At 58.0% G+C, this 15,858-nt stretch overlaps 1 protein-coding gene across 1 annotated transcript in view; it reads left to right on the top strand.

The window, feature by feature from the left end:
* TNS3 (tensin 3) overlaps positions 1-15,858 on the top strand; it is a 78,416-nt gene that overhangs the window by 22,686 nt on the left and 39,872 nt on the right. The window contains exons 8-11 of the mRNA XM_038560558.1: positions 1,980-3,224; positions 10,361-10,533; positions 11,154-11,283; positions 11,370-11,453. Of these exons, the coding sequence (XP_038416486.1) occupies positions 1,980-3,224; positions 10,361-10,533; positions 11,154-11,283; positions 11,370-11,453 (1,632 nt within the window). The remainder of the gene's footprint in view (positions 1-1,979; positions 3,225-10,360; positions 10,534-11,153; positions 11,284-11,369; positions 11,454-15,858) is intronic.

Here is a 15,858-nt window from a genome sequence, read left to right as displayed (position 1 = left end):
CTGCTCTAGGCGTCGGCCATGCGGTTGCACATGATACCCCGGCGAGCGCCGTCCCCCATGGCCTTTGTCCTGCTTCTCTTGGACACGTCTGAAATTAGCCTGGGGTCACCCATGCGGTCCAGAAAAGACCCCTGGACCCTACAGGTCTGGGTCGTGTGACCTCGACCCAGCATTTCCAGAACTGTGGGGAGCCGCCGACTGTGCCAGTGCGCCAACCTCACTGGGCCAGGAGCCCGAGGTCAGGGTGAGTTCAGGGCCCTGTGGCCACTGGAAGGTGGCTCCCAGGGGCCCAAGGGGCAGGCATGGCCCTGGGCCACCCGTGGGGCACTCTGCCTGCCATGTCACCAGGAAAGCGCTTCCTGCGACCCAGGCCCTCCCTTCTCAGCCCCCCCCCCCCCCCCCCCCCCCCCCCCCCCCCGCAGCAGGTGGAGGTGGAGGCCCGGGTGCTCACTGGGAGCAGCAGCAGAGGGCCCCCCCCCAGCAGGTGGAGGCCCGGGTGCTCACTGGGAGCAGCAGCAGAGGGCCCCCCCCCAGCAGGTGGAGGCCCGGGTGCTCACTGGGAGCAGCAGCAGAGGGCCCCCCCCCCAGCAGGTGGAGGCCCGGGTGCTCACTGGGAGCAGCAGCAGAGGGCCCCCCCCCAGCAGGTGGAGGCCCGGGTGCTCACTGGGAGCAGCAGCAGAGGGCCCCCCCCCAGCAGGTGGAGGCCCGGGTGCTCACTGGGAGCAGCAGCCGAGGGGCCACCCCCCCAGCAGGTGGAGGCCCGGGTGCTCACTGGGAGCAGCAGCCGAGGGGCCACCCCCCCAGCAGGTGGAGGCCCGGGTGCTCACTGGGAGCAGCAGCCGAGGGGCCACCCCCCCAGCAGGTGGAGGCCCGGGTGCTCACTGGGAGCAGCAGCCGAGCGGCCACCCCCACAGTGTTTTCCCGCCGTATTTCCCCGCCGTCCTCCTCCTAGCGCCCTGGGGCCCGTGGTGGCCTCAGTGGGACCTTCTCGGGGAGAACGCTGCGCCCGCGGGAAGCCCGGACACGGGTTTCTGCCCCTCTCCCGCTCCGGGGATAGCCCTGTGACAGTCGGTGCCCTGCTGCATCTCCAGTGTCCCGCGTCCGGCCCCTGCACCCCTTGCAGCACCGCAGCCCCGAGCGACCCCGCCCGCACCCCCAGCCCCGTGCAAACCCGCCCCTCGGCCCAGCCCGGGCCAAGCGCGACCCCGCCCCAGCCCCGCCTCCCGCGCAGCGTGCTCCGCCCCCAGCCCCGCCCCGGCCCCGGCCCCGCCCCCGCCCCGGCCCCGCCATAGCCCCGCCCCCGCCCCCGCGCGCCGATCTCCGCGCCCCGCCCCCGCCGGCCCGTGCACCGCCCGCCCCACCGTCCGCTTCTCCGCTTCTCCGTCCCGGGGTTTAGGAGCTTAGCTGCTCTGCGTCCAGGCCACTGGCCGAGCTTTTTTTTCTTAAGATTTTCTGTTTTCATCCGTGAGAGACACAGAGAGCAGCAGGGACTCAGGGGGAGGGAGGAGCAGGCTCCCTGCGGGGGGCCCGGTGCGGGACCGGATCCCCGCGGTGGGGGTCGGGGTCGGGGTCGCGGCCTGGGCTGCAGGCGGAGGCTCACCCGCTGAGCCCCGGGCGCCCCCCACCCCCTCCCGCCACGAAGTTCACTTTGAGGCCTCGGGGCACGATGACCCCCAATGCAAAGACTCCAGAAGATTCTCTAAGTCTTGGGTCTCTTTGCACAAAAAGGTAGAAAGGGCCCGGCCGGAAGCTGTTGGGCTGTTCCAATCGCTTTCTGGTGGGCGCTGCCGCGGTGTGCAGGCCCCTGGGGGCCTGGAGGAGCGCGTGCCCCCGGGCGCGGTGACTTGACCCTGTGTCCCGGCAGGTGTCCCGGCAGGTGCCCCAGCAGGTGCCCGGGCAGGTGCACCGCGCTCGCGTCCTGGGGGCCCGGAGTCCCCTTTCCCTGCCCGGACTGACCCGTCTCCCGTTGTCTGCCCCAGTGTCGCACACGCAGGGCCCCGTGGATGGCAGCCTCTACGCCAAGGTGAGGAAGAAGAGCGCCTCGGACCCCGGCGTCCCCAGTGGGCCCGGCCCCACCGCCAGCAGCCCGGACCACGGCGACCACACCCTGTCGGTCAGCAGTGACTCGGGCCACTCCAGCGCCTCGGTCAGGACGGACAGAACGGAGGAGCAACCGGCTGCGGGGCCCAAACGGGGCCTGAGCCCCCAGGAGAAGGCAGAGCTGGACCAGCTGCTCAGCGGCTTTGGCCTGGACGACCCCGGGAGTCCCCTCCAGGACATGACCGATGCCCCCGGCAAGTACAGCGGCACACGCCACGTCGTGCCCGCCCAGGTCCACGTGAACGGGGACGCCTTGCTCAAGGACCGGGAGACGGACATCCTGGACGACGAGATGCCGGGCCACGACCTGCACAGCGTGGACAGCATCGGGACCCTGTCCTCCTCAGAGGGACACCAGTCGGCCCACCTGGGCCCCTTCGCTGGCCACCAGAGCAGCCAGCACTCCCTCCTGTCGGACGGCTTTGGCAGCAGCCCCGGAGATGATGCGCACGGCAGCCTTGCCCCAGACCTGAGCCTAGGCGTGGACCCTGTGTACGAGCGGGAGCAGGCTTTCGCAACCCGGGAGGCCAAGCAGCCGCAGCCCGTGCTCCGGAGACCCTCCGTGTCTGCGCAGACGCAGGCCTACATGCAGAGCGGCTACTCCACGCAGACCTGGGTGCGCCAGCAGCAGATGGTAGCTGCCCACCAGTACGGCTTCACTCCCGATGGGGAGGCCAGGCTCGTAGGCCGCAGCCCGGAGGACAGGTCCAGCCTGGGCCAGGCCCAGTCCAGGGTTCCCGTCACCCCCACCCGGGGCAGCGGCAGCAGAGTGGCCCTCCAGAGGGGTGTGGGCCCCACGCCCCATCTCCCCGATGCACAGCGGCCCCCTCCCGGCAAAGTGCTCAAGCCCAGGTTTCCAGACAGAGTCGTGAACGGGACCGGACCGGAGCCCAGCGCAGACCTGGCGCCAGGCTCGCCCACCCTGGACATCGATCAGTCCATCGAACAGCTGAACAGGCTCATCTTGGAGCTGGACCCGACTTTTGAGCCCATCCCCACCCACATGAACATGCCGGGCGGCCAGGCCAACGGCCCCGTGCCTCCTGACAGCGTGGGAGGCGGGCTGCGGGCGGGCAGCCTGCAGGACGTGGGCGAGGCCCCTAGCAGAGGCTCTGTGCGGCCAGGTGAGTGGAGTTCCACGGGTGCACGCCTCCCATGCCTGTCTTACAGGACGGGGCCTTGCAGGGCAGCGCCAGGCTCCTCCCTGGGCCTGGGACAGGGCAGCAGAGAGCATAGGGGGTCCCTGGGCCCGCCTTGTGGGGACAGGTCGGCAGCTGCACACCTGCCTGGCGTCGCAGGGAGTGGGGGCTGCTCCGGATGGTAGTGCAGCAGGCCCGGAGGGTGGAAGACTCCAGCGGGTAAGCGTGGGGGCAGGGGTGGGTTCCCGAGAGTCAGGGACGAGGGAATCGGCCTGGCGGGGCCTGAGCACAGAGGCCATGCTCCCTCGCAGCGGAGGGGCCGCGCTGACTCAGGAGGCCGGGTCTGCAGGGCACTCGTCCTTGGGGTGTCTGGTGCGGGGACCAGGGCAGGGCCTTCCTGCCCCGCCTTGGGGCCTGGGAAGCCCGGGGTAGCTGTAGTGGACAAGCAGTGCTCTCCAGACCCCTTTCATCTCCCGCAGGCCTCTTGGCTGCAGGGATGGATTTCTGTCTTACGGTTGAGTTTTTGGGGGCGTCAGTAGATGAAGTGACCCGTCCAAGGTCACACACGTTACATACAGTAGAGAAGGAGTAGGTCCCTGCTCTGCACCCAAACACCCTGCCCGCTTCTGATAGGAGGTCTGTCCTGGTCCCGGTCTGAGCCATGATGAGCCGATGCCAAGCGGGTGGCTCCTGGCCTTGGGACGGGGCTGGGTGGGGGAGGGGAGCATGGTGTGCAGCTCCGGAGGGAGGCTCCTGCTTTGGAGAGCACCGAGCAGGGAGAGGCAGCGTGCCTTGAAACTTGTACCGCGTGTGGTGTGAAGGAGCTTGGCGGAGGAGAGGGGTGCTCGGAGCAGCCCACGAGCAGGCTTTGCCTCTTGTTCTGGGACATCGTGTCTTGATAAAAATCCCATCGGAAGAAGGCTCGTGTCTGTAGCTCTCAGGCGTCAAGTTGAAGCAGCAGGGAGCTCCCCTCCCTGGCAGGTATAGAGAATGCTGGAAGCCATTTGATTTTTTTTTTTTTTTTCTTAAAGATTTTGTTTATTTGAGAGCAAAAAGGGAGAGAGTGTGAGCGCCAGCAGCTGTAGGGGGAGAGGGCCAGAGGGAGAGGGAAAGAGGAGACTCAGGCGGACTCCATGCTGAGCATGGAGCCTCGTGTGGGGCTTGATCTCAGGACCTTGACATCATGACCTGGCCGAAATCAAGGGTCGGATGCTTAACTGACTGAGCCACCTAGGTACTCCAGAACCCAAGTGATTTTAAAATTTAAATGTCAGTATTTGTACTTTTCATTTGGGAAAGGCTAGATTAGCCAACAACAGAAAATAAAAAAATCACCAGGTGCAGGGGGAGTGCTAGTAGGGTAGCTAACCAATTGGTTTTGAGTCCTGGAACATCTTGGGTTTGGGGATACAGGAAACCTGTGCCTTGAAGGGGTTCCAGATCCCAAGCCGCGATGGGGAGGCCAAGGCTGCTCAGCTGAGCTGGGCCACACATGGCCAAGCAGGAAGGGCCGGCAAGTCGGAAAGGTGCCATGGCATGCCCAGCATGGTGGCCGTCACCCCACACGTGGGGTGTGTCTGTGTCTGAGGCTTGGCCCCATTGACAACGTGTCTGACCAGAGTCATCTTGAGTCTTGCTCAGGAAAGGGGTGGGCAAGGTCCAAGATGCTGTGTCTTCCAGCAAGACCCCACCTGGTCTGTCTTGCGTCTCAGATGCAATCCTCGCTGTAGAAAATAACTTGGGTGCAGGGACCTCAGCATCCCGAGGTGAGTAGGATCCCTCACTCTTTGTAGAATGTGTACTGGTAGTAAGAGTAACCCCCAGTTATTGTGGTAGGAAGTTGGGAATAGCGTTCCCCGGAGCTCTTCCTGGGGGTGCTGTGTGTCCTGACAGCTCACAGTGGTGGCTCAGCCGCTCTGGGTCTAGTTACTTCTTACAGAGAGGAAAAGTGTATGTGAAAGCTGAGCATTTCCTGGGAAAGTCTGCTTGATGCCAGCACAATATTAATAATGGTGATGGTGGTGGTGATGGTGGTGATGATGGTGGTGATGGTTATGGTGGTGATGTAGGTGGTGATAGCGATAATGATGGTGGTGATGACGATGGTGATGGCGATGATGGTTATGGTGGTGATGATAGTGATAATGATGATGGTGGTGATGACGATGGTGATGGCGATGATGGTTATGGTGGTGATGATAGTGATAATGATGATGGTGGTGATGCTGATGGTGGTGATGATGGTGATGGTGGCGATGGTGGTGGTAACGATGATGATGATGGTGATGATGGTAGTGGCAGTGGTGGTGGTGATGATGTTGATAGTGGTAATGATGATGGTGGTGGTGATAATGATGGTGATGCAGATGGTGATGATGATAGTGGTGGTGGTGGTGATCATAGTGATGGTGATGGTGGTGATGCTGATGGTGATGGTGATGATAGTGGTGGTGGTGGTGATCATAGTGATGGTGATGGTGGTGATGCTGATGGTGATGGTGATGATAATGGTGGTGACGGTGGTAATGCTGATGGAGATGATCATGGTGGTGGTGATGATGATGATGATGATGATGGTGATGATGATGATGGTGGTGGTGGTGATAGTGATGGTGATGATGGTGGTGGTGGTGATGATGATAGTGGTGGTGGTGATGATGGTAATGATGGTGATGATAATAGTGGTGATGGTAATGCTGATGGAGATGATCATGGTGGTGGTGGTGATGATGGTGATGATGCTGATGGTGATGATGGTGATGATAATGGTGATGATGATGGTGGTGATGATGGTGGTGGTGATGGTGATGGTGACCCCTAGTGTGATAGTGGTATCAGTGATGCTGGTACCCATGGCGGTAAGCACCGCCACTCTGAGTCCTGGTGCTGTAGCAGGCGTCATGTGTGAGTTTCTCTGAGTCCCCCACGATTTTTACGCCTACAGCCTACCGTGGCACGTAACTAGAGCTTCCATCTGTCTGCGTGCTGTGGCTGAGCCCTTGTTTCACTAAACTTTGACCCTGCCACCGGCCAGAAAGCCCCTTTGCGTCCCAGCACACGGTGATGTTCATCAGCGGAGGGGTGTGGTCCTGGCGGAAGGGTAGATGACTCTCCAAGGACCCTGTGGCTCTGCTGAATTCAAGAACCTCATCACAGGACAGTGTAGGGAGCCGTCCCTGCCCACGGGACAGGAGAGAGTCTGTCCAGAGGTGACCTGTCGGAAAGCTTTCACCTCATGAAATGGGGTGAGGTGGAGGGGGGTTGGGGGTCTGGGGTGTTGTGCTCCCTCACTCTTGTCGGCCACCCCGGCTGTGTGCCCCTCCCTACAGCCTAGCACTTAGGTAGGTCTCTTGGTTCGCATCCCGAAGTGGGGGAGACTTCACCTGCTGATACCCTTGAGCAAGCGCAAGGCAGGGGGGCTGTGAGCAGGAGCCCGGCGGTGAGGCCTAGCCTGGAGGTGACGGAGGGGGTGGCTGCAGCTCCTCTGCCCGGAGCAGCCCGCCACTGGGTCTTAGGAGAAACAGGGGCTCCTGGTACATTTTGGCTTGTGAGACCGCGCGTGCTGGACACGGTGCATCCGTGGTGATTTTCCAAAGCCCCAAGTTCAGCGACCGGTGCAACGTGCATCACGATCAAGCTCATGTCCGTTAGTGGTCGGTGCTGTCTCCCGGCTCTGGCCCCCGGGTGCCTCGTCTGCTTTCCAACCCCGGATCTGCTGGTGCTGGGCATTCCACCTAATGGATTGTACAGCGTGTGGCCCTCCGTGGCTGATTCCTGTGCCCGATTCCTTCCACCGGGCAGCTGCTTTTGCACTCTCACCTGTGTGGTGGCTGATTTGTATCCGCTGGGTGCTCGGACCGTGGATCCCTCCGTGTGATGGACACGGTGTTGCTTTGGCTGTCCCGAGGGGTGCTGCTGGGAGCGTCCTAGTCCGAGTGTGTTCAATTCTTGAGTGGAACTACCAGGCCACATGGCAGTGTTTTAATTGTGGAGGGACCACCCCCGCCCTCCAGTGTCGGAAAGTCTGCTTTGGCGACCCTCCTGGCTTCTGGCGTGGGTGACTTGCTGCCCAAAGCTCTGCCATACGTGTGCTAGGATCTGGTTGGTCCACGCAGACGTGCCCCCCCCCCAAGGGCGCAAGAACCGTCAGGGATGGGCAGCTGTAGGAAGCCATGGGAAGAGGGCCGAAAAGTCGGTGTTAGCAGGGAGAGGTGGTGGCGTCCCCAGCAGGGACCGACCTGGGAGTCGCAGCTCTGGTCTTCCAGCCAGAAGGGCCACGCGTCATCGCTCCCAACCGGGGGCCCCGCGGGGCCTGCCTGCACTGCCGTCTGCTGAGGGTGGTTCTGGGGGTGGCCACCTCTGGCCGCCGTCCTCTGTCATGGCTACGGTCGCTCAAAGATGATGTGCGTGAGGAGCGGGCCAGCGAGATCCCAAGCAGGCCTGGGATGGGGACAGATCATTAAGGGGCAAATAAATTGCAATAAGCCAGAATGGACCTGAGGCCAGGCACCAGGCTCTGCTGACGGGGTCTCAGTGGGTTGAGTAGTGACCCTGCCTCTGGCACCGGTGGCTTCTCACATCTTTGCTCTGAGTCCCTTCTGATTTGGAGGAAACCGAAGGAAAAGGGCTGCTGACATTCCTCATATCGAAAGGGCGGCCTTCGAGCTTCTTCGGCCGTCTCCTTTGCCTTCCTGGCGTGCCGTGTTGGGAGAGACGCTGCCCGACCAAGCGCTTCGGTGTTTCCCAGGGAATAGGATTTTCGGTTTTGCAACGTGGAAGACAGGCTTGCCTCGCTCGCTCCGTGTGCCGCGGCGGGCCATTCCCGTGGGCCGGGGCGCGTGGGCAGACAGCGGGGGGGGAGAGGCCTCCGCTGCTCCAGGTGTGGGTGGTGGGCGGTCCCGGCGCCCCCGGGGAGGCCCGCAGCTCCAGAGCCGCTCCGGGGACCTGAAGCCGGCGGGGTGGGCTTCCCGCCGTCACGCTGCCCTGTGGCCTCTGCCACCTCTTTAGAAGACGCGCGTGTTTCAATTGAGCCGAAATCGCGATGCCTCACCCAGCTGGGCCGCCTTGGGCCATTGTTGTTCCCGCTTCGACAACCAAGGCAGCTTCCAGGACCGGCTGTGCGGGCCCAGCTGGCGCCGCGGCCCCTCCGGTCAGAGCTTCGGGGCACTTGGCAGGCACAGTTCACACTCCAGGAGGCCGTGGGTTTCCCCCTGGCCTTCCGGGCAGGTGTTGGCCCCCTTGGCTGCCCGGAGCAGTCACCTGGGATCTTAACCGGGCGAGGACACCGCCTCCGTGCCAGGGACCAGGGTGGTGACGCAGGGCAGAGGAGGGGTGCGACCCCAGCTCGCGGGTTCCCCGGCTCTTTATCTATGGACGAGGCTGGACAGTCCCCTCGAGAAACCGGAGTCGCCCTAGGAAGATGCAAGTGGGCTCCAAGTAACCAGCGCTCAGTGCATTTACAGCGGGGTGCAGAGTTGCCAGGGGGCTTCTGGGTTTTGTTGTTGTGTTTTAAGGTATTTATTTATTTATGATTTTATTTATTCCTATTTATAAATAAGATTTTATTTATTTATTTTTTTATTATTTATTTAAGATTTTACTGATTTATTCTTATTTATAAGTAAGATTTTATTTTATTATTTACTTAAGATTTTATTGATTTATTCTTATTTATAAATAAGGTTTTATTTTACTCATTTAAGGTTTTATTGATTTATTTTTATTTATAAATAAGATTTATTTATTTATTTAATTATTTACGTAAGGTTTTATTGATTTATTCTTATTTATAAGTAAGATTTTATTTACTTATTTATTTTATTTAAGTTTTTATTGATTTATTTTTATTTATAAGTAAGATTTTATTTATTTTACTTAAGATTTTATTGATTTCTTATTTACAAGTAAGATTTCATTTATTTTATTTAAGATTTTATTGATTTCTTATTTATAAGTAATATTTTATTTATTTTATTTAAGATTTTATTGATTTATTCTTATTTATAAATAAGATTTTATTTATTCATTTATATATTTATTTAAGATTTTATTTGTTATTTATTTATTTAGGCAAGACACAGAGAAAGGCAGAGACACAGGCAGAGGGAGAAGCAGGCTCCCCACGGGGACCTTGACACAGGACTCGATCCCGAGACCTGATTAAAAAGGCAGATGCTCAGGTGCTGAGCCACCCGGGCGTCCCTGTTTTTTTTTTTTTTTTTTAAATCCAGTTTTTTAAGCGAGTAATCGGAGCAAGTGACCTCTTGCACCTCTGCTGCCTCAGTGGCAGGTTGGTGACCACAGTGCTGGTCTCCCGGGGCAGGTGGATTCAGCCCCCGTGGAAGCCCTTTATGGGCACCCCAGTGCCTTGGGCTGGATCCTCCACTTCTGTAGGGGCTCAACGGGGGCATCCAGGTTCCCCAGATGACGACTGTCCTCGGCACCCCGGAATTTCCCTGAGCCGGGCCTCAGCACACCTTCCAGGGCAGGCTGGTGGCAGCTGCGTCCGGCGTGGACCGGGGCCTGGCCGTCCGGGGGCTGCAACCTCCCACAGTCCCGCTGCTGTAACGTCCGCGTGGCCCGATCACGGCGGGGCTGTGTATCTCCGTGTCCCCTCAACGGCCAAGTGACCGAGCGTGGCTGGTCTCCCAGGCCCCGGTCCAGCTTGCCGGACATCGAGAGTCCCGGGGCAGCCAGCGAGGGGAGGGCAGGCGCCGGCCCGGCCTCGGGGCTCCCTGTGCCCGGGAACCAGATGCACAAGATGCCTCCTGCAGCCGACGCTGGGGGAGGCGAGGAGTGAGCCAAAGTGGGTTCAGAGGGTGACAGGCTGGGACATCACGCTCGGTGACGGAAGCCGGAGAGCGAAGGACACCTGCTGGATGCGTCTGTTTGTAGGAAGCGTCCAGAACCGGCAGGTCCCCAGAGACAGACAAGATGGGGGGGGGGGGGGTCTCCAGGGCCCAGGGGAGGGGACCGGGCAGGAGGGCTCCCTTTTGGTCGTTGAAAATGTTCTGGAACCAGAAAAAAATAGGAGGGACTGTGAGAAGTTGTCCGGTTTCAACGGAGGGGTGTGTCCTCTGCTGCGGTGAAGGCCCCTTCAGCCTGAGTGTCTCTCCTGTCAGGCTCCTCCGGTGACGAGCCGTTGGGTGGAAGATTCCGGAAGCTGAGCCTCGGGCAGTACGACAACAGTGCTGGGGGGCAGCCGGCCTTCCCTAAGTGCGGATGGGGAAAGGCCCCTGGCGCAGAACAGGCTGCCAGCCTGGCTCCCTTCCTCTCTGCAGCAGACACCAAGGAGGTACGTGCCATCCCGGTCGTGGTCCCATCGCCACCCCACTGCGCCCCGTAGACGGCGCTCCTCCCCAGAAGGCAGGGGTGCGGGCGGGCGAGCCCAGGTGCTCAGCCCCTGTGGCCTGAGCGCGGCGGGGGCCCAGGGTGGCTCCAGGGTGCTTGCCTGGAGCTGTGGGCCTGGGAGGGAAGCAGGAAGAAGGTGGGTCGGCGTGGACGTGGGGCCCACAGAGCTCCCACGTGTGACCAGGGTGCAGCAGACGGGTTGGAGCCCGGGGCGATGAGCCCTTCCCGACCCGTGGGGTCTTTGTTGTCATGGGACAGGGGGATTGGAGCCTAGAAGAGCTCAGAGACGGGGATTTGGACCAGTCCTCTGGTCGCCGCTCTGCTCCCGCTGCCTGTGAGCTCGCCACGGGGTCGGGTGGTGTGATCTGTCGTCGCCGCTGCCCAGCGCCCCGGCTCTGCGCCGTAGCAGGTGGACGCGCCACAGGGACACCTTCCTCCGTGTCCCCGAGGAGCTCTCCGTGGCCTCTGGCGGTGGGGCTGTGCACAGGGCCCGGCCTCCTGTCCCCCCGCCCCCCCGCCATGGGCCAGCCTGGGCCTTCACTCGACTCCCTGTGCCAATTCCAGACGGTGGCCCCCGCATACCCCCCAGACCCTGACGGGATCAGTGGCAGGACCTTCTTTCCGGCCAAGAGCGGCAGCGACTCCTCCGTCTCTCCCACGCCGGCCTTTCCCGTGTCTCCAGAAACCCCGTACGGTAAGCGAGGAGGCAGCCCGCGGTGGATGGCAGCTCGGCGTCGGGGAGGTCGTGGCGGCAGAGCTGGCGTCTGTTTTCTCTTCCAGTGACGACGCCCCCGCATTACCTGCCGTTCACCCCGCCGGGGCTGCAGCTGGGCAGCGCCAGCGGCCTGTACAGGGGGGCCCACGGTAAGCATCTCCTCTGCTCGGCTTGTGCGTCTCACAGGGACGTGTTTCCACGGGAGTCCCATCTCGGACCCCTCAGGAGGGAGGGGCTCTCGGCGGGGGCCGCGGTGCTCCGGGGGCGACCGGGTCCTGGGCGCTCGGGGGCAGTGTCTATGCTTTTCAACTCCCGCTGCTACTTGGAGCTGGAAGCAGAATCTGGAAAGCCCGCCCAGCCCTTAGCAGAGGACTTGCAGGGTCAGCGGGCTCCCTGCCTGGGGCTGCGGGGCAGCCCCAGGCCCCGCTCTCCTGGACCTGCCCGCGGGGTGACGACTGCTGAGACAGCTCTGCTGTGGCCCTTGCTCAGGTCCCACCCTCTGCATGGGGCTCAAGGGCACGCGGGCTCAGGGGAGGGAAGGGCGTCCACTCCGCACCCCTTCCTGCCGACATCCCCCACTTGCCGTGAAGGTCCAGCCGCTCCAGGCCTCGGGCACCGGGAGCGGGGATGCTGCTCGCCGGAGGCCTGCCTGCGTTCTCAGGCCCTTCTTCTCTGTGCCGGTAGATTCTTCCTCCTGCTGCCCCAGGGGAGGCAGACGAGGGTTCCCTGAGTGGTCATCAGGCTTCCTGGGTGCCCTGGACTCCTGCCGCCTCCCCCGGGGACGTGCTTGTGAGGACGGCTGGTGCCGCGGCCCTTGTTTGCCCAGAGGACACCAGATGGGTGTGTCATTTACAGGAAGGGCTGTCCCTCTCCCAGGTCCCCCCGCGGCTTCAGGACCGTACCTGCTTCTCTTTACAGGCAGAGCTCGCTCGCCCTTCTTAGCAGGTAGGACTGAAACGCAGAGAAGGGGGGCAGTTGCATGCGTTTATGGAAGCATCACAGAAAATGGACCTTCTGGAACTTGAGAAAGGCGTGGGAAGCAGAGTGAGGCTGGCGTGCTCGGCGTGGGTGCCGGCCCGGGGGCAGGCGTGGCTCCTGAGTCTGTGCCACGCAGGCCCTGCACACCCAATGTGCATTCAGCGTCAGGGCGTCCTCAGTGCCTTCGGTGTGTAGACTCCCATGCAGGGGAAGTAGGGCTCTGACTTCAGGCATGAAAAGCCAGCACATGAAGGGGGCACCTCTTTCATCCTAAGAACACCTGTGAGTGCCTTCTGAATTTTTAACCTGGCCGCCCCTGATGCTGTGGGTCCACGAGATGCTCAGGATGTGGGGGCCCTGCTTCCGCGTGGCGGTCCCACATGCTGTACATGCTGCGGGCAGGTGACTGCAGTAGCTCACGTGCAGGTGATGTTTGCCCTGTGTTCTTCACAGTGTGATTTCTCTCGTCTTGTGGTCACATGACGAGGGTCACTATCCCTGCTGACCCACTGACAGCTGGGGGAACGGACACAGAGATGTAAGCACATCGTCTGGGCCACACAGTGGGTGGGGGGCAAAGCCGGGACTGCACGCCAGTCAGCCTCACCCCCAGCGAGGGGCGTTTTGTTCTGCATTGTCAGATTAGGGCTCAGTTTTCACTCTTCTCGGTGGAACTGCAAGTCACCCAGTGACACAGAAGGTCTCAGAGGGCCCAGATTGAAGTCCATTCATGGAAAAGCCGCTCCTTTTGTAGGTGGTGACCCTCTGAACCTGTTTTCTCATCTGCAGACGTGGTAATGCCTCATCTGACCAGCGCGCAGGGCTGGGGTGGGATGTGCTGGGCATTGAACGTAGTGCCTGGCTCCGTGTCATTAAAGCCAGGTGCCGTTGTGTGCATAAATGAGAGCATTTGCTTTAGAGCCCCGTCAGGAGAGTGGCATTGGCCTCCTGGCAAGGGAAAGGCATGATCTTCTCTATTTTTCCTGCAAAGTGCAACCACACCCCTGGCAGCACATGTGAAATAGATGCCAGAAGGTGGAGGAGAGAAGTGGATGGGCCGTGAGCCCCGGGACCACGAACCCGGGTGGGCCATATCCTGGGCTGTGCAGCGGGCTTCTGCAGAGCAGAGAGCGTGGATGCCATGCAGGGAATCCAGGGGTCCAAAAGGCCTGGAAATGAAGCCACACACTTGCAAATAATCCATGGGTCCAAGAGAAAAATCTCAAGAAGTGTATCGAACTGGATAAAATGAAAGCAAGACATTTCACGCCTGGTGGGACAGCGCTGAGACGGTGCCAAGAGGGACACCTGTGGCAGGAAACACATTGGGAAAGGAGAGAAGCCTGAAAGGAAGAGTTTGCACGCCTGCCTCCAGAATCTAGAAAAAGAAGAACAGAATGACCTCAAGATGGTTAGAAGGAAGAAAATACTAAAAATGTAAAGCAGGAATCACAAAAGTCTGAACAAAAACAATAGAGAAAAAGAAACGGAAAAAGAGCGGTTCTTGGAGATGATCAAGAGAATTGGCCAGTCTCTCAAAAGACGGACAAAAAAAAAAAAAAAGAGGGAAGACACAAATTGTTAATACCAGAGATGAAAGGGACCCATCACGGCACATCCTGCAGACAGGAAAAGGGCAGCAGTGCACATTTTCTTCCCGAAGAAATCTCCAGGCCCTGACGGTTTTACTGGAGAATTCAGTCAGACGTGTAAAGAATCAACACTAATTCTACAGAACTCCTCCCAGAAACCAGAAGGAGAGAGAACAGATCCTGGTTCATCCCATGAAACCAGTGTGAACCCTGGTACCAAAACCAGACAAAGACAACAAAAAGGGGACGATAGGCTATTATCCCTTGTGAATGGACACAAAACTCCTTAGGCGAAGCCAAGGAAATAGAGCAATAGTGTATATAAAAGAATTAAACATCTTCACCAAGGGGGATTTATTCTAGAGATGCAAAGCTTTTTCAATATTTCAAAATCCATCAGTGTCGGCCATCACACATAGTGGAAAAGAAGAAAAACGCCATATGAGTCTATATCGATTGACGTCAAAAAACTTTTTTAATGAAATTCACGTCTATTCATGACTAGAATATTCCAGCAAAACACTAGTAAAAATCTACAAAAACCCTGCAGCTCGCACCTAAACCTGGAAGTTCTGCAGGATCATCATGCAAGAAAAGGAGGCACAAGACCACAGAGTGAAAGGGAAAAAACAAAATTGTTGCTTTTTACAGATTCACAATTTATCTATGTGAAGAAGTCCAAGGAATCTACAAAAAAATAAAAATAAATAAAAACCAACAAAAAAACCCTTCTAGAACAAAGTCAGCTGATTGTAGGACGTAAGAGATACACACAAAAATCAATTATATTTCTATAACCAGTGAACATGCACAGACCTGATGAGATACACAGCGCTGTTCATAATAGACCAAAAAAAGGAAAATAATAAGGTGTGAACATAAGAAAACATGCAAGACTCCTCCATTGGAAACTCCACAGGATAGATGGAAAAAAATCAAAGATCTAAATAAATGGAGTGGCATTCCATGTTCGTGGTTTGGAAGACACCCTGGTGAAGATGTCAGTTCTTCTCAAACTGATACACTGTTTTAACACAATTCCTATCAAAATCCCAGCAAGATTTTTTTGGTTATAGACAAGATAATTTTAAAATTTATGTGGACGTGCAAAGGATGTAGACTAGCTAAAATAACGTGAATAAAGTGGAGGCAGGGACTGATTACTGTGCAGACTTTCTAGGTAACCCTGAGTATCAGGACCATGTAGTGTAGGGTGAGGTACAGACATAAGACCCCTGGAACAGAATGGAAAACCCAAAACCCACAAATTTACCCAACTTTCGGAAAACGTGCAGAGCAATCAATGTAGGAGAAACCGTCCTTTCAACAAGTGGTGCTGCTGGAGCCATTGGGCGCCCACGGTCAAAAAAAAAAAAAAAAAAAAAAAAGCAGCAACCAAAGTCTTGTATCTTATACTAAAATTAATTTCACATGGATCATAAACTGAAACATAAAACTGCAAACATTTTAGGAAAATGCAATAGCAGAAAATCTTTGGGATCCAGGCTACACAAGTGTTGTTAGATGAGCACCCAAAGCACGATCCATAAAAGGGAAAATTGATGAAGTAGGACTTCATCAGAATTGAAGGAGATTTCTGTAGGAAGAGGTTAAAAGGCAGACCACAGACCGGGAGCAAATTGCGCCTTATAAGTACTCGGCAGTAAAGACAGAAACAACCCGATCAGGAGGCCTATAAAGGCCAGGAAGAGTCCTCTCACCGAAGAGGATGGACAGGTAGCAGAGAAGCCTATGAAGCAAGCCCAGGGTCGTTACTGCTGGGGAAAGGCCGAGTAAAGCCACCGTGAGCCATCACTACAGACCCAGCGTAATCGGTGAAATAAAAATATAGCGTCAACACCAAGTGCTGGTGATGATGTAGAGAAATTGGAACTTTCCTCCCCTGCTGGTGGGAGTGTGACAGGTATAGCCTGTCCACGGGAAACCATCTGGCACTTTCCTAAAAAAAATAACCTACACGTGC

The sequence above is a fragment of the Canis lupus genome, chromosome 16 (genome assembly GCF_011100685.1).
Source record: "Canis lupus familiaris isolate Mischka breed German Shepherd chromosome 16, alternate assembly UU_Cfam_GSD_1.0, whole genome shotgun sequence".
NCBI lineage: Eukaryota > Metazoa > Chordata > Mammalia > Carnivora > Canidae > Canis > Canis lupus.
This window is presented reverse-complemented; position numbering and strand designations above follow the sequence as displayed.